Source organism: Gracilinanus agilis, chromosome 3 (genome assembly GCF_016433145.1).
Source record: "Gracilinanus agilis isolate LMUSP501 chromosome 3, AgileGrace, whole genome shotgun sequence".
Classification (NCBI taxonomy): Eukaryota; Metazoa; Chordata; class Mammalia; order Didelphimorphia; family Didelphidae; genus Gracilinanus; species Gracilinanus agilis.
Window position 1 is genome coordinate 18,346,922 of NC_058132.1, and position 17,045 is coordinate 18,363,966.

A 17,045-nucleotide genomic window follows, 5' to 3' on the forward strand; every position below is an offset into this window, starting at 1 on the left:
CGTAGTTCGGGCTCGCTAGGTCACCAGTCTAGGGGGTGGGAGCCGTCCAGCCAACTCTGCTGGAGTGGGGGGCGGGACGGCGGGGGGCCTGGGGGAGGGGCTAGGTTTATTCCCTTCCGTCTTATCGGGCCAGGAATCGGGGAAGCGCGAGGAGCCCAACCGAGGTTGAAGGTCCGTAAAAATTTCCTAACGAAGAGCTGTCCCAAAGCGTGAGGTAGGGAGCTCCTGGTCGCGGGAAATGACCGCATTCCAGCTGGACGAGCTTTAGTCCGGACAGCGAAGATGGTAGTCTCGGTCCGGAAGGGGCTTTACTAGACGCCCCGCCCCCCGCCACGACCGGAGCGGTGACGGAACTTTAGGTCCGGGCGTTGGGAGGTGGAGAGGACTAGAATCTGAGGCTAGAGCAAGGCCCTCCCTTCTCCTCGCCCCCGATTGGTCGGCGTACTCATGCGCGCTGACGTCACCGGGTACCGCCCCGTCGCTATAAGGGCCGTTCGCCCGCGCGTAGAGTTCTTTCCCCTTCGGTTCGGAAGCTACCGAGAGGTGAGTTTTCTGCTGTCCGGCAGCAGGGAGGGAGGCGGCTCGGGGCTCTCTGCGCAGCCGCAAGAGCTTGCGTTCTGCCGCACCACGTGCTTTTCCCTGTCTCGGGGCAGTTCCCCGCCCCTGCGCTCAGGCGCCATAGCACCCCAGCCGAACCCGAGCTTTCTTCTTGCCCCAACGCGCAGGCGCGGCTCAGCGTCTTCTTAGGCCAAGATGCCGGTCGCTAGAAGCTGGGTATGTCGGAAGACTTACGTGACGCCGCGGCGGCCCTTCGAGAAGTCTCGCTTGGACCAGGAGCTGAAGCTAATCGGTCAGTGGTCCCCGGGGGCGGGGGGTCACGGCGGGAGTGGGGGCGGCGCGGGCCGGCGGAGGCCCTCATCCACGTGCTCCGTCCCCTCCCCCCCCAGGTGAGTACGGGCTCCGCAACAAGCGCGAGGTATGGCGAGTCAAGTTCACGCTGGCCAAGATCCGCAAGGCGGCTCGGGAGCTGCTCACGCTCGATGAGAAGGACCCGCGGCGTCTGTTCGAGGGTGAGTGGGACGCGCGGGCGGGGGGCAGGCGGCGGGCCCACGGCCCTCCCTGAGCTACTCTAACGCCGCCTTCCGCCCCCAGGTAATGCCCTGCTCCGGAGGCTCGTCCGCATCGGCGTCCTGGACGAGGGCAAGATGAAGCTGGATTACATCCTGGGCCTGAAGATCGAGGACTTCCTGGAGCGGCGCCTGCAGACGCAGGTCTTCAAGCTGGGCCTGGCTAAGTCCATCCACCACGCGCGGGTGCTCATCCGCCAGCGGCACATCAGGTGGGCTCCCCGGCCCGGTGCCCCCTTCCCCTTCCCTCCCCTCCCCTCCCCGGCGCCCCTCTCTAAGCCCCTCTTGGTGTTTTCTGTGCAGCCCCCTGCAGATGAGAGATATGGGGGAGCACCCATGAAGGGGGAGGCCGGATTCTCAGTATTTTGGGGGGCAGCCCCTCTCCCCAAACCCTGCGCAAGGCTCACTGCGGCTCAGCCGTACACCTTGTGAAAGTGGCGCTCCCGATGGGCAGCCAGGTGAGGGGGCCCTGAGGGAACGGGGGAGGACCCCTCCAGTCCGGGGGAGGGCCCTGAAGCGGCCGGCCCCCAGCCCACCCCCCAGCTCCTCTCTCCCTCTCCCTGCAGGGTCCGAAAGCAGGTGGTGAACATCCCGTCCTTCATAGTGCGCCTGGACTCCCAGAAACACATCGACTTCTCCCTGCGCTCGCCCTACGGGGGTGGCCGGGCAGGCAGGGTCAAGAGGAAGAATGCTAAGAAGGGCCAGGGAGGAGCCGGTACCGGGGACGATGAGGAAGAAGATTAAATGTGTGGCCCCCTCCTCCCCCCCAAAACCTGATTACTTTGGAATAAAGCGCTTTGGCCTTACTAGTGTCAGTATCAGGTTGTTCTCCCCCAGGCCGGAGGTCATGGGGTGGGGGTGACCCGCACAGGGCCATTTCCCTTTAGACTCCAGGGGACAGAACAGACAGGAACTGGGGAGGAGCCTCCCTTGCATCCTGCATGGTAGGGCAGAGGCCAGACACCCCCTTTCTGGCACCACAAAAGTCCATGCAAGCTGCTGCTGGGAGGTGTGGTGTGAGGGGGGGAGGCCGTTAGCAGGGCTGAGGATACCTAAATTTTCCTTCTTACAAAAATGTAAGAAGGAAAATTTAGGTATTTATAGATATATGTTAAATATGTGGCCGCCAGGAATCAACAATTCAGGTTGATTCCGTACTTAAATCAGACCCAAGTCAGCATCGGGTTGAAGAGTTTATTTACAATCTGGTAGGTAAAAAGTAGGAGTAAAGAGAAAAGGAGAGGCTAGTCCAGGCCAAAGACCTGGACAGAGAGAGAAGGTTATAAAGCTTAATAAATGGGCTGGGGCGGTGCTCTATTGGTGGCTGGCTGGAGGAGGCAGGCCCACCAAGAGTGATCCTCAGCAATGTTCCACTGCTGTGGGATCCTCTGAGGAAGGTGTCACCTGGCCTACAGATGAGGAAAGTGAGGCTTCTAGTCTCTGCCATAGGCTGAAGAGTTAGATAGCAGAAATGGACATTTAATCTGAGGAAATGACCCTGGAGGCCGAGGACCCTGGGCCTCTGTCACCTTGTAGCTGAGGCCTTCCTGGCTCTTCCCCATCAGAGTGGGCACTCCAGGAGGGCAGGAGCAACCCATCTGGGTCCCCAGGGCCTGGCACACAAGTCCTGGAACAGGGCTGGTTATCCAGAGACATCACCCTGGGAGGCCACATCCAGCTGTTCCTGCATCCCTTAAAAGGGCACAATTAAATCCCAGGCTTTGGGGCCCACAAGTCCAGCCTGGCAGCTTTGTTTTTCTCACAGGCTGGTCTGCCGGATGAGGCAGCTTCCTCCTGGGGTCCCCTGGGCTCAGGCTGAGCTCACTGGAGGAAGGACAGCATAGACACTGGGCTCCACTGGTCTAGATTGGGGAGGGGGCTCAGCCCCACACTTGAGGCTCTTGTGGTTCAATTGGGCGTAGGTCACTTCCTGAGGGTCTTCTCTCTGGAGAGCCTGACAGGAGGAGAGGAAGCAGGAGGTGAGGGGATTGAGGGGGCCATTGGGGCAGCAAGGACCCTGAACCCAGCAGCCCTCCCAGCCTCCATAAGGAGAGTGCTGGGCAAAGGAGAGAGAGATCTGTGAGTGACTCACGGTTGAGTCCTCTTGTCCATCCTCTGTCTGTCTGTCATTCACAGCAGCATCTGGAGACAAGAGAAGGGATGAGGGGCCAGGACTGTGATTCTCCCCAGGGCAGGCTTTGTCCTGTGACACCCAAAGGTCCTGCTTCACATCCTTGTCACTCACACAGGGTCTCCCCCAGGGTGGTCCCAGCTGGGTCAGATCTGGGGAAGAAGATGCAGAAAGTTGAGGGGGCAGGTTGAGGGGGGAGTTCTAGGGGAATCTGGGGTGTCTGGGCTCCTACCTCCTGGTGGTCTTGACTTCGGTCTCTCTGCCGCCTTTCCCTGTAAGGAGAGGGGGAGTCAGGCTTTAGTGGGGCCCAGCTCTGCCCCTTCAGACCCCCAGCCTGGGCGTCCCCAGCTCCCAGAACTCACCCAGTCTGGACCGACACCAACCGAGGCAGAGGAGGGAGAGGGAGAGGAAGGTCAGGACCAGGAAGGCTGAGATGCCCACCAGGATACCTATTTGGAGGCTGGAGAATCCTGGGGAAGCTGAGAGTGAAGACCAAGGGGAGAGGGGACAGGATGAACCCTGTCCGGGTTCTGGGGGCAGCTCAGGCCACCCCTCCTCTGGTTCACGCTTCAATTAAGCATTCTGGAGGCCCAGGCCCAAGGCTGCAGAGAGAAGGGGGGGGGGTGGCTCCTGGCTTCCCTGGGCTTCAGGAATTCCTTATCTTGGGCAAAGAAACCAGGGCAGGGTCTGCGGGGAAGGCAGGAAGGGGGGAAAGGAACATAGTCCAGGCTGGGGCTGGGGGGACATGGCCAAAGCCAGAACAAGCCCAAGCACCAGTCTGGTCCCTCCACCAAAGGGCTCAGGAAGATAAGAGGCTTATTAGCAGTGTGGTCCTGGACAAGTCACAGCCTCTGCCTCAATTTCCTCATCTGTAAAATGGGTCACACGAGGGATGTCAAGAAAAGATTTCTTGGAGGAGGTGAGCCTTGGAGGGACCTTTGGCTTCTAATGGGGAGATGAGTCAGGAGACATTCCTGGCCTGGGCTACCGCTTGGGCGAAGGTCCAGAGGCAGGAGAAAAGGGGATTAAGGATGAGATCAGAGAGCAGGAAAACCCCAAGCCTGACAGTAAGTCTAGTCCTCTGCTTGCGTTTGTCCATCCTGTAAGGGGAATTCTTGGGTTACTCAGCGGAGATCCAGTACCCGGGAATCTCAGAGGGCCCCAAGTCTGGGTGTGAGTGCCGGCTCTGCCTGGGCTTGCTGGGTGGGGGATGTCGGGCAAGGCGCGCCCTTCCCTGAGCCCAACTTTCCCATCCATAAAATGGGAGCCTGGACAAGTGGTGGGGGAGGGGAGACAGGACCCCCGCCTCCGCCTCTGGGCCAAGTGACTACCCACTGGGCCAGGGGATGTGAGCCTGGGGCAACCCGGTATGGGGGAGAGAAAGGCTGGGGTTGGCCCTGCTATCCTCCCTCGCTGGGCAGCACCTTCCCTCCAGACCTCTTCTCCCCGGGTCTACACTCTCCGTCCCCTTCCCCCAAGCTGCCCCTCCAGCTGGCCTCACCGGTGACCCTGAGCACCAGGGGGTTGCTGGGGGATGACCACTCGGCGCGGCCGGTACTGTGAAAGCTGTAGCAGCGGTACGTGCCTCCTTGGGCGGCCGTCACCGCAGGGAGGAGGAAGTCGGTCTGAGAGCCCGGGCCAGAGGGCCGGGCAGAGCCGGAGCCCACCGATTCTCCGTCCTTGGCCAGAGCTGCGCTGCTGTACCACGACTCTGCCCGGCAGCGGAGGGTCACGCTCTGTCCCGCCGTCACGCTGGGGCCGGGCAGGGCTGTCAGGGACGGAGGGTCATAGAGACCTGGGGGGAGAGGAGGAGACCCTGAGTCGCTTCAGAGACCATCCGTCCCCCCACTGTGCTCAGGCCCGAGCCGGCCAGGCTGTCCGGGCTTCAAGGCGGGCAGAGCCCTGCGCACGGGCCGCCTCCCCTCACCTGTCACCACGAGCTGCAGGGCGTGGCTGGCCTCTGACCAGGCGGTCTGGCTTTTATAGAGACAAGAGTAATTCCCGGCATGGTTTGAGGTGGTTTCCAGGACGAAAAGGCCCCCCTCCTCGGCTGCAGACCGATCCATAAACTGCCCCGTCCCTTCCTTCTTCAGACGGTACAGCTCCGCCTCGGGAGGCCCCTGGCACCGGAAGGACACAGTCTGCCCCTCGGGGTTCACCAAGCCCGGCTCCACCGTGAGGGAGGGTCTGGGCAATGCGTCTGGAAGAGAATGGAGGCCAGCGCCCTAGAGGGTCCCCCCATCCCCTGCCTCCCCTCATCTCCCTGCCAGGAGCTGCCCATCTGCCCGGACCCCCATCTTCCGTTCTCTGCGGCTGCCCCGGGGACAGCTCTCAGTGCTGAACAGCCAGGAGGAGCAGCAGGCATTTGGGGGAAGGACTCACCCTCTCGTGCCCAGGTCAGCCAGCACCAACATAGCCCTGGAGGAGAGGCTCTGGGTTAGTCTGGGCTCCCACTGCGTGGGCTCCCACTACCAGAACTCCCTTCCTTGGCCCCCAGCCCGAGGGACCCAGAGCTTCTGGGCTACCCTTCTGGTTGTGCCCCTTGTCAGGGGGCCTTCATTTCCTTCTCTGTCAAATGGGCGTGTAGGAACGCTGCAGGGATGTCAAGGGCTCTTCTAGCTTCCAGGCTCTCCCACTTCCTGGGACTTACCGATGGAACACAGCAGGGCAGACAGTGTGGGGGCCATTGTGGTCCCCAAGGCTGGGGACAGGGTGGACGAGTGACCCTCTTAGGAGATAATGTTTCGCAGCCCAGGGTGTGGTCAGTGTTCATTCTAGTTCAAGTTCCCCAACCCCCTGGCCTGCTACTTCCTCTTTCGGGTTTACTCTTCATCCAGGGGACTGGGTTGGGTTTCTTGGGAGGGGAGGCTGGATAGAGAGAAGCAGCTCAGTCAGTGACTCATCCCTGCCCTTCTCTGGCCCTTCATTTCTCGCTCTGTACAGTGGACAGGAGGTCAAAGCACCTTCCCTGTTCTCTGACTCTCTGACCCCCCCCCCCCCCAAACGGACAAGGAAGAAACAGTCACTGAGCTCTAGCATGTGCCAGGCACAGTGCTAAGCTCTGGGGATTCAAAGAAAGGCAAGAGACAGCCTCAGGGAGCTGATAATCTAATGGGGGAGACCCGACAGGAAGAGGTGGAGACAGAATACCTGGGAGATAGTCTCAGGAGAAGGCACTGACATTAGGGGAAAGCCCTAATCCTAAATTTCTCTGCCATCTTTCCCTAGATTTTGGGGGCATTAGTGTGAGAGTGTGATTCCAGACGTCTGGGTGACTTGTGAAGCATTTCCTATTTCTCCCTTTACCTTCCTAACTCTGTGAGAACGTGGGTATTATCTCTTCTCTCCTATTGCTAAATAAATCATGTTTAAGATCTAGACGTGCCATTCTCATAGAGTGGCCAAATTTGTACAAATGGAAGTCCAGTGGTGGGAACTTGAACCCTCATACACCCAACCCTTTTATTTTCTGTTCTTTTACAGTTACTGTTCAGTCTACTCTTAAAAATAAAACCCTTATTTTTCATCTTAGAACCAATACACGGGTATTGGTTCTAAGGCAGAAAAGTGGTAAGGACTAGGCAATGGGGGTTAAATGACTTGTCCAGGGTCACACATCTGGGGAGTGTCTGAATCTTCATTGAGTGGTTTACCATAGTTTACCATTTTTAGAGATCTGAGAAAAAGGAAAGGGAGGCATGGCATAAGGAGGTGACTGAATTAGTGACTTCTTTTCCCAGAAGAAAATATTTTGGTGTCACTCTGCTATAGTCTTCTTTTAAAAATGGGTTCTTCCTCTGAATGTGGAGTCTTTTTTCTCATAGGTCCCTCATAGTTGTCCTGGATCATTGCATTGTTTGTACAAAACCTTTTTAATTTAATGTAATCAAAATTATTTATTTTACATTTTGTAATTTTTTTTCTAACTCTTGCTTGGCTTTAAAATCTTTCCTGTCCCAGAGATCTGACAAGTATACTATTTTGTGTTCAACTAATTTTCTTATAGTTTTCTTCTTTATATATATATTTTTTAACCCTTGTACTTCGGTGTATTGTCTCATAGGTGGAAGAATGGTAAGGGTGGGCAATGGGGGTCAAGTGACTTGCCCAGGGTCACACAGTCTTCTTTATATTCAAGTCATTCACCCATTCTGAATTTATCTTGGTGTAGGGTGTGAGGTGTTGATCTAAACCTAATCTCTCCCATATTGTTTTCCAATTTTGCCAGCAGTTTTGTCAAATAGTGGATTTTTGTCCCTAAAGTTGGGCTCTCTGGGTTTATCATAGACTGTCTTGCTGATGTCGCTTACCCCAAATCTATTCCATTGACTGGATCGTTGCATTGTTGCTAGTAGAGAAGTCCATTTCATTTGATTTGACCACGGTGTATCAGTCTCTGTGTACAATGTTCTCCTGGTTCTGCTCCTTTCGCTCTGCATCAGTTCCTGGAGTTCATTCCAGTTCACATCTCCCTAACCTTCTGCCTCCTTTCTGCCTTCCCAGAAGGAAACTCTCTTACTTGGCTCTCTCCCTTTTAGGCATTCTTTAATTCTCTCTCCTCTTTCTGGCTCAGGCTCTCTTGCTCTTGTAAAAAAAAAATTAATGAATTTGTTGCATTAAAGTTCCCAGGTATCTCCCTCTTTGCCTCCCTTCCCTGAATTAGAGAAGGCATCATGTTTCAAAGATGGCTGTGTATGTAAGACATGTCTTGTTTGTTTCTATTGATTGGTTCTTTCTCTGAAGATGGACATAGACAAGTCATTCTTCAAATAGTATTTCAATTGCTGTATAAAATGTTCTCTTAGTCCTGCTGGTTTCTGTCTAAGATCATGTAGGTTTTTCCATGTTTTTTTAAAAATTAAAATTTCAAAATGAAATGAAATGAAAATGAAAGATTAACCTGCTCTGGGTATGAAGCAGGGCAGCTAGGTGACTCAGTGGTTGAAGACCCAAGATTGAAATCAGGAGGTCCTTGGTTCACATCTGGCCTCAGATTCTTCCTAGTTATGTGACCCTGGGCAAGTCACTTAACCCCAATTGCCTTGCCCTTCCTGCTCTTCTGCCTTGGAACCATTCCAAGGCAGAAGGTAAGGGTTAAAAAAATTAAGCTGCTCTTTCCCTCATTTTCCATCAAAGGAAACTGAGACCTAGAGAAAGGCATACAAGTAATGACTAGCAGGACTGGCATTTGAGTCAGTTGCTCTGAGTCTGAATCCAGAGTTCCTTCCACTCCATCTTGTTCTCCTCCCTCTCACTGTAGTAGAAGGGAACATAGTGCTTTGGGCTGCATGGCCTGATTCATTCCATCTTTTCCCTTCCCTCCTGTTAAGAGAGTTTTTATTAATTTCTATCTTTTATATTTAAGAGGAAAAGGAGCAATAATATTTTTCAGTAAGAGACCCCCTGCTACGATGCTTGTCAGTTCGTGACAGCTAGAAGGGTATGGCGGGAGGGGAGTTAGTGCGTTGGAGGCAGTTGCAAAGGGCTTTTGTCTCTGGGTCTACTGGGGAGAGGAGTGTGTGACTCCTATCTCTGGTTGGAGACAGAGAAACAGATTTAAGACCTTAACAGCCTTATTGATTATTGATTAACTTGGAAAGATAGTTGTTATATTATTAGATAGACAGAGTAGGAGAGTAGGAGAGGGCTTCAGCCTAGCAGAAGATACTGCCCTCCGAGGCAGATTTAGGGTTTTTTAGCAAAATTTAGTTAGGATTGGGATCTTAGGTATAGTTATAAGCATTGTAAGATTACTCTCACTTTCCTCCTTCCTATTTCCTATTCATATTTTCCTAATAATAAGCTAAGTGTTTTGTGTTTAATAAACTGGTCTGCTGGCTTTTGAACAAATTCCTGTGCCCCCCCCCCCCCAATTTAACCCTTCACATTCCTAACTCCAGGCTAGGCTTCCATCATCCTTATCTAAAGACTGTGCTGGAGACATTGCAATTGTTTAGATCTAGTTTTAATCGTGTGGAAAGTGTTTTGTACTTGTGTTCATATAATTCCTGTGTCTGTGTTGGCAAATACGTTCCTAGATATCGATACTTTAGAACAGACATGTGAGCTCCTCTCCTTGCCCCTTGCCTCCCCCCATCACCTTGGGGAATGACCCCCTGGTGGCATCACTGGGCCAAAGGGGATGCCCATTTTAGAACTCTTTTACTAGTTGGGTCTTGGGCTTAGCACAATGTCTAGCCCATATTCAGCACTTATTCCATTTGGTAAAAAGTAATTTGAAGACTGATTTCTTCCTTCCTTCATTGGATCCTTTTCCTCAGCCTCTGGAGCTGGTCTAGCCAGACAGACCTGGTTCTCTGAGCTGCTGCTTGTGCCCCCTGGAGCTCTTCCAGTGCTCAGCCAGCAGGACCCCCAGGAGGACGAGGACCAGCCCAGCCAAGATCAGGCGGACCAGATTGCCCACAGTGTAATCCTGGGCAGCGGCATCTGGGGATCAGAGTTGGTCACTGAGATATGGCTGCCCTGTGCCTGAGCCCCCAGTGTGAGCACAGATACTGCCCCCCATGATTGCCAGACCCTCGTCCCTCCCCACCTCCTCCTTCCCAAACTGAGGAGATTGCTGTTTCTCCCTCCCCGGGTGCAAATGGAGAGAGGTCTGAGGGGCTGGGGCAGCCTCCTGCCTCCTCCTCCTCCTCCTCTTCCTCAGCCCTTCCCCCCCTCCCCAAGCTCCCTCCTTCCCCTGACCTCTATGCTTCTGCCTCCTCTCCTCACTCTCTCCTCCCCCCTCTGGAACCTGGTTCTGTCCTCATCCCTGGACAGAAGCTGCCCCATCCCACACCACCAGAGATGTCTTCCTTGCCCAGGTGAATGGTCCCAGTCCTCACTGCACCTGATGCTGACATTCCCCTCTGTCTGGACTGTCCTCGTGCTACTTTCTCCTGGTTTTCCTCAGTCCTCCTAGACCCAGTGTGAGGGGAGGAGAGCCAGCCCTGTCCTTGGGGGCCCCCAAGATGAGGGAGATGCAGCCTTGTCCTCAAGGAGTTTCTAGTCTTTTTATAGAATTTAATTTGCTAGACTTTTATTTAGCACTCATTCTGGGCCAGGCCCTGTGCTTGGCTAGATCTAGAGGATACGGAGACAAAACCAAGAGAAGTTCCTGCTCTCCAGGGAATTTCAGATTCTCCTGAAATGTTCTGTTATCCCCTATGAAAATAAATCAGTCCCATCTGTGGAGTGGGATCACTACTAACTGGGGAGGGAGACAGGTTGGAGAACATGGAAGGCTTCTTATAGGAGGAAGCTCCTAAGCTTAGCCTTGGTAGAGTTTTTGCATTGTAAGAGTGAAGAAGGAGAGCATTCCAGGCAGAGGATACAGCCTGGGCAAAGGCCTGGTGGTGGGAGAAGAATAATAAAGTGCTTCAGGAGGAGTGGTGGGAAATGAGGGGAACCTGGATGGGGCAGGTAGACCTTGACTACACATCCAGGCCCCTGCCTCTTTCCATCTTCTGCTGGGAATCCTCCTGGTACTCACCTGAGAGCCTGTTCTTAGATTCAGGCCTTGGAGAGAAGGTCCCTGGGGGTGAGGAAGGGGCAGGGTTAGGCTCTGCCGGGGAGTCCAGTAGAGGGTGTGGAGATGGGGATGTGAGCCCATCTATGCCTAGACTTGCTGGATGAGGGATGTCAGGCAAGTCCCTCCTCTCTCTGGGCCTAACTTTCCCATCAGTCAAATGGGGACAGCTTAGAAGCTCTCCTGGCCTAGTTCTGAGATTCGCCGATTCTGTGATTCCTGTGACCTCTCTCTTAGCTCTGGTCTGGGCTTTGGGGACAGGGCAGGGACCCCAGGAGATGAATGCAGGAGCTGATGTGGCAGGGAGGGACCCTCTGAATCCTCAGGAAAGGTAGAGAAGGGAGAAGGGTTGGGGTTGCTTTGTCCCTCTCTGCTCCCTGCCTTGCCTTCCTCCTGACTAGCTGTGCCCTTCCTTCTTCCCCAGGCTGGTGTTTCCTTTGTCCCTGTCCCTTCCCTCTAGCCCTCCTCCTGCCTTGGTTTCCCCCTGAGAAAGGGGAGATTCGGGCCTGGACTAGACAGGAGCAGGAGAGCAGTTGGGGAGAGAGAAAGACCCCCCTCCTGGATGGGGAGGATGTCAGAGCTGGGGGATTCCCAGGGCTTTGGGGGAGATGAGCCCCTTTGATGTGCCTGGAACAGGGAGGGGAGGAAGAGAAGGAGGTTGGGGGGATTGAATATGCCTCCCCTGCCCCCTTTCCCCTGTCTCTGCCCTCCTCCACCCACTCTGGTCTCCTCAAACCCCTTTCCTGGAATCTAGTCTACATTGTCTACATGCAACCAATACAATGGACAGGTTGGGGGTGGAGGTGTGTCTAGAGGGACCAGGAGGAGAGGCTGCACTATCTACATTCTCTGAGGATGGCCCATGGCCCAGACCCTGTGCCCCTTCTCTCTGAGCTTCCTCTTCCTCCAGACCCCTGACCTCTGGCATTCCCTGGAGCAGGTTCTGTGGTCAGTGAGGGAGCTTGGGAGGATGGGAGGATGGGAGGATGGGAGGGGCAGGGGCTGCCTCACCTGTGACCCTGAGCACCAGGGGGATGCTGGGGGAGGACCACACAGAGGGGGCATCACTGAGAATGCTGTAGCAGCGGTAAGTTCCATTGTGGTTAGAATTCACAGCAGGGATGGGGAAGTCAGCCTGATGCCCCCTTTCTTGGTGCCGGGTCCTGCTGTAGGTGATCCATTCTCCATCCTTGAACAGGGCACACCAGTCATAGGATTGCTCTGACGAACACTGCAGGGTCACGTTCTGTCCTGAGGCCACCTCTGGGCTGGGCAAGGCTGACAGGGAGGGCTGGTCATAGAGGTCTGGGAGAAGAGGAGACCCTGAAGTTAGAGCTGGGGCATCCTCCTGCAGGAGAGCAGGACAGAATTAGGTGGTGGGAAGCCTAGCGTGGGACTGCCTAGACCCCTGCCTGGGGCTTGAGGCTTAGCTCATCTCCAGAAGAAAGGAAATGCCATACTTTAGGTGGGGGATAGAAAGGCAGAAAGGACCTTGGACAGCTCTGGGGGGAAATGGAAAGTGGGTGAGAGAGAGAAGAAAGGAGGGAGTCAGAAGAGAGAGATAGAGTGAGGAAGAGATTAGACACAGAGGAGATAGATAAGTGGGACCTAGTAGTGGGGAGGGAGGCATAGACAGGGCGGCTTCCTCCCTAGTACTGGGCTTGGAGTCCAGTCCCTAGTCCTTAGTAATAGAATTTCCCTCTGCTGAGCTGGGGGTAGGACCCATATTCATCAATGCAGTTTTCACTCATTAATAGCTCCCCCAAATAAAGCCCTGTGCTCTCCCTGGATCCTGGATGATCCCCTGGGACATGTGTGAGAAGCAGAGGAAGAGGCTTGAATGTGACTCCTGGTTCCCCTTCCTCCTGACCTCCTGCAGTACACAGATCCCTGTGGATGCACAGAGGTGACACCCTGTCCCCTCCCTCTGCCTGGGCTGGAAGAAGGGTCAGGGCATCTGCAGGCCTACTCCCCACTTTCTCTCCTGGCTTTGGGAGGAGCAGGGTTGGGAGTGGGAGATGCCCCATAAGCCCCAGCCCCCTCCCCAGGGAGCTGCCAGCTCTGTCTGGTCTTCTGAGATCCAAGCTGAGCCTCCTTCCTCCTATCTGGCTCCAAGACTGGATCTAACTGAGGCAGCTAGTGGTGCAGTGCATAGAGCCCTGGCCTGGAGTCAGGAAGACCTGAAAAATCCAGCCTCAGACCTATCCTAGCTTTGTGACACTGGTTGAATCGCTCCCTCTCTGTTTGGCTCAGTTTCCTCTTCTATAAAATGGTTGCCACCAAAAATTGGAAAACGAGGGGATGCCCTTCAATTGTGGAATGGCTGGACAAATTGTGGTATCTGTCAATGATGGAATACTATTATGCTCAAAGGAATAAAGAACTGGAGGAATTCCATGTGAACTGGAGCAACCTCCAGGAATTGTGAAAGGAGCAGAACCAGAGTGAAAGGAGCAGAACCAGGAAAACATTTATACACAGAGACTGATATACTGTGGTACAATTCAATGTAATGGACTTCTCTACTAGTAGCAATGCAATGACCTAGGACAGTCCTGAGGGATTTATGAGAAAGAAAACTATCCACATCCAGAGAAAGAACTGTGGGAGCAAAAACACAGAAGAAAAACAACTGCTTGATCACATGGGTTGATGGGGACATGATTGGAGATGCAGACTCTCTGAACGATCACCCCAGTGCAAATATCAATAATATGGAAATAGGTCTTGATCAATGACATATGTAAAACCCAGTGGAACTGTGCATCAGCTATGGGGGTGGGTTGGAGGAAGGGAGGGAAAGAACATGAATCATGTAAACATGGAAAATGTTCTTAATTAATCAATAAAAAATAAAAATAAAAAATAAAATGGTTGCCACCTACCTGGCAGAGTTGTGAGGATCCAATGAGATAAAAAAGATAAAAGTACTTGGCACATAGTAGGTGCTATGGAAATGCTGATTTCTTCCTTCCTGCCCTGGACCCCAGAGGGATAACAGAGGCAAAGACAGGGGAGAGGCCAGGAAGGGCAGATCCAGAGGGACATTTGGGGCCAGGCTGGACTGGAGAGCAGCCCAGGGCTGCAGTTTTACCTGGGGGGGGCATGGATTGGTGGGGGTCCCCCTTACCTGTCACCACCAGCTCCATGGGGTCACTGTATTCTGACCAGTGGGAAGAGTGTCTGTAGAAGCAGTTATAGGTCCCTGCATGACTTGCTGTCACGGATGGGATGGAAAACTTGGCCTTACCCCCAGTCGCTCTCACATCCATGAACACAGACCATTTAGCATATTGCCTTTTCTCTAGATGGTACAGTTGAGCCAGCTGTGATCCCCGGCAACTGAGGGTCACATTTCTCCCTGCAGTCACCAAAGCGCTGTCATTCTCTAACCAAAGGGAGGGTTTGGGGAGTCTGTCTGGAAGGGAATGAGACTGTTAGGTCCAGGGGATTCCCCTTGTGTGGGCACCCCACCTCCCTACACTGGGTCCCCTCTCTCTTTAGATGCTGTCAGTCTTGCCTAGACCTCCCCAGCAGCTGTGTGCTCTGGGCAGGGGGAGTGTGTAGTGGGGTGGGGAGGACTCACCTGCTGCCACCTGTGTCCTCATCCTCTGGTCCAGACACAGCCCTGGCAGAGAAGACCCTCATTAGTCCAGGCTCCTCACATCCTCCTTCCAACACTTCCAAAGGAAGGAGAGAGACAGCTCAGGGCCTGGGCTTAGGGCTGCTGTGAGTGACGGAGGCTGGACCCCAGGAGACCCCTCTAAGAGTCCCAGCTTCTCTCCTCCCAATCTCATCTTGCTGTGTGACCTTAAACTTGTCACTCCCCTTCTCTGGAGGAACATTTTCTCCTCAGCACAACAGAGATGGGGGGCAGACTGGACTTGATGGTGGGTAAAGTTCTCAACCCCACAGGGTGGGGGCTGCTGAGGACTCACCGAGGCACAGCAGGACTGAGAGGGCAGGAGTCATGGTGCTCCCAGAGGCTGGTGGGAGAGGAGACCCAGGCTGACCTGGAGCTGGTCTGAGGCACACGATGTGACCAGGGCCAGCTCTGCACTGTTTCCCTACCCGGAGCCTCCCTGACCAGCTTCACTTCTCCTTCCTCTCTGTGGGTCCTGCTTGACTGATGGCCTTGCAGTGGGGAGGGTGGGTGTGGGAGGCAGGGGAGTGATGGTTGGAGAATCATCTGGTGTCAGAACGATGGAGCAATTCTTGCTTTTTTCCTGAAGATTCAGGCCCCATTGCCACGGACAGATCCCCTGGTCAGCTTTAGGAGCAGCCTCCTGCCTTCCCTCCTCTCCCCCCCTAACTGGCCAGGGCTGGTCTCACTAAAGTCTCCCAACCAGATCCTGCCCTCAGACTGCCTTGTGCCCCCTTCCCTGCCTCATTAAACAGTGCTCAACCTCTAATCAGACAGACCAGGATTCCTAGGTTCTGGGAGCCAAAGAGTTAAAACAAAACCCCAGAATAAAGGGCTTATGGGTGGGCAGCTTGGGGAGCTGCTGCCTTAGAGCTCAGGGTGGTCTCTTCTGCAGTTTGCAAAATAATCTTGCCATTGTTTACCCATTCTCAGTCCTGTCTAGACTTCTAGCTTATGTAGAATTTTTTCAGGGAGTCTCTTTACTGACTTTCCCAGAGTGTTAAAAGAATCAAAAGATAATGAATGAGTTGACAATGAATTATTCTTGCCCTTTTCCTAAGAACTAACAACCAAATCTAAAGAATGAGAAACCCACTCCCCAACTGGCATCTCCTATATCTACTGAGATTTTTCGAAGCTTTTGTGAACTCAAGGAATCTGGCTTTGCCCTTTCCCTTCCTAAAAAAACTATTTCATCACCCCTCTCTGTAAATCAGTGGAACCCGAGAGCTAAGGCTCTGTGTAGCTTCTCAAATGATCATCTGTCTGCTCTGATTACAGACACTTTATTTTAATTACTTTGTTAGTTCTGTTTTTCAGGTGGACGCACTCTCCCAACTTGTACTCAGACTGTTGGGTCAGGTCCCCAGGGCAGGGTTTTATTACTTCTCTAATATCATAGTTACGAGCCCCCACCCGGTGTGTTCCCACAATATCATTTAGCCACTTGTTGTCTTCCTAAAATCAATTGCAAAAAAGAAATTGATTGTAATTCTATTTTAATACTTAGTCAAGCCGGCACAAGTTAATACTCTCCTTACCCTTGTAATGTCACCCTTCACCTATATTGCAGAGAAATGAAGGGTCAAGCTTTTGTCTTATGATTACTTCCATCCCTACTCTGGAAGTCTCCAGTCATTTAAATCTCAGGTCTGTTATATCTGTTTTTGTCTCCACTCTAATGTGGTCCAAAGAGTTGTAACTTGCCCCCCTCCTCCCCCATTTAATGCAAATCCAAGTTCCTTTGTGACCCCCCCCCCCATTCAGTCCAAATTCTAGTTAATTCAACCAAATTAAGTCCTGCATACTACATTCACCTGTCTAGTCTAATCCCTATTTCCTGAATGGGAAGGAAAGCTGGGGGTGACTCTCATCACACCTCCTCATCAAACGCCTACCAATTGTGGATAGTCTTACCTTACCTTACATTGTAGTGTAAGGCCAATCAAAAAGAAGATGCACCTAGCTTTCAAAGACCGTCAGTTTTCACTCAGGGTCTTTGGTCATTGATCCATTTTGTTGGTACTGCTAGCTTTATTAATAAATTGGTCATGTTTAAACATCTTATCTCATTTTGCCTTGAGTTTTTTCTCTTTTTTAAACCTTTACCTTCTGTCTTAAATCAATACTATATATTGGGTCTAAGGCAGAAGAGTGGTGAGGGCTAGGCAATGGGGGTTAAATGACTTGCCCAGGGTCACACAGCTAGAAAGTGTCACATTTGAATCAAGGACCTCCCATCTCTAGGCCTGGCTCTCAATCCAGTGAGCCACCCAGCTGCCCTCTGCCTTAATTTTCAAATGCAACACAATTAAACTAGTGATATTAATTATCTCACATAGATTTTATAAACATTTATTTACATTTTATGAAAGGGCATTTACTGAGAATGAATAATAGAGTGTGAAGTACAGAAGCATCTTCCTTTTCCTTCTGTATACCTACTTGATCCTTAGAGATAGTGGACTCTGACTTTTAAGTGGTTACTGGGAAAAGAGTGAACTGTCTATGGTGGGGTTTGTATCTCATGGTTCTGGATTCCAACCTGAATCCAACTCACTCTGATTTTGGCACTTAAGACCTCTGAGAACTGCCCTCTAAACCCCATTATGGCTG

The 17,045-nt window shown here is 52.9% G+C and overlaps 2 protein-coding genes across 2 annotated transcripts; one reads left to right on the forward strand and one right to left on the reverse strand.

Annotated features, from left to right (window-relative positions):
- Positions 1-479: 479 nt before the first annotated feature.
- RPS9 (ribosomal protein S9) lies at positions 480-1,933 on the forward strand. The gene is made up of 5 exons (XM_044671072.1): positions 480-543; positions 726-850; positions 948-1,070; positions 1,153-1,339; positions 1,694-1,933. The coding sequence occupies exons 2-5, from the start codon at positions 754-756 to the stop codon at positions 1,869-1,871; spliced, it is 585 nt and encodes a 194-aa protein (XP_044527007.1). The 5' UTR covers positions 480-543; positions 726-753; the 3' UTR covers positions 1,872-1,933.
- Positions 1,934-3,406: 1,473 nt separating this feature from the next.
- LILRB3 (leukocyte immunoglobulin like receptor B3) lies at positions 3,407-14,758 on the reverse strand (the record flags this gene model as incomplete). Its single annotated transcript, XM_044668529.1, has 11 exons — positions 14,725-14,758; positions 14,373-14,414; positions 13,917-14,204; positions 11,798-12,091; positions 9,568-9,705; positions 5,909-5,959; positions 5,186-5,458; positions 4,760-5,053; positions 3,621-3,737; positions 3,491-3,530; positions 3,407-3,410 (listed from the first exon to the last, which is right to left on the reverse strand). Coding segments are annotated over exons 1-11 (1,575 nt in total), but the record flags the coding sequence as incomplete, so codon positions are not given.
- Positions 14,759-17,045: the final 2,287 nt, after the last annotated feature.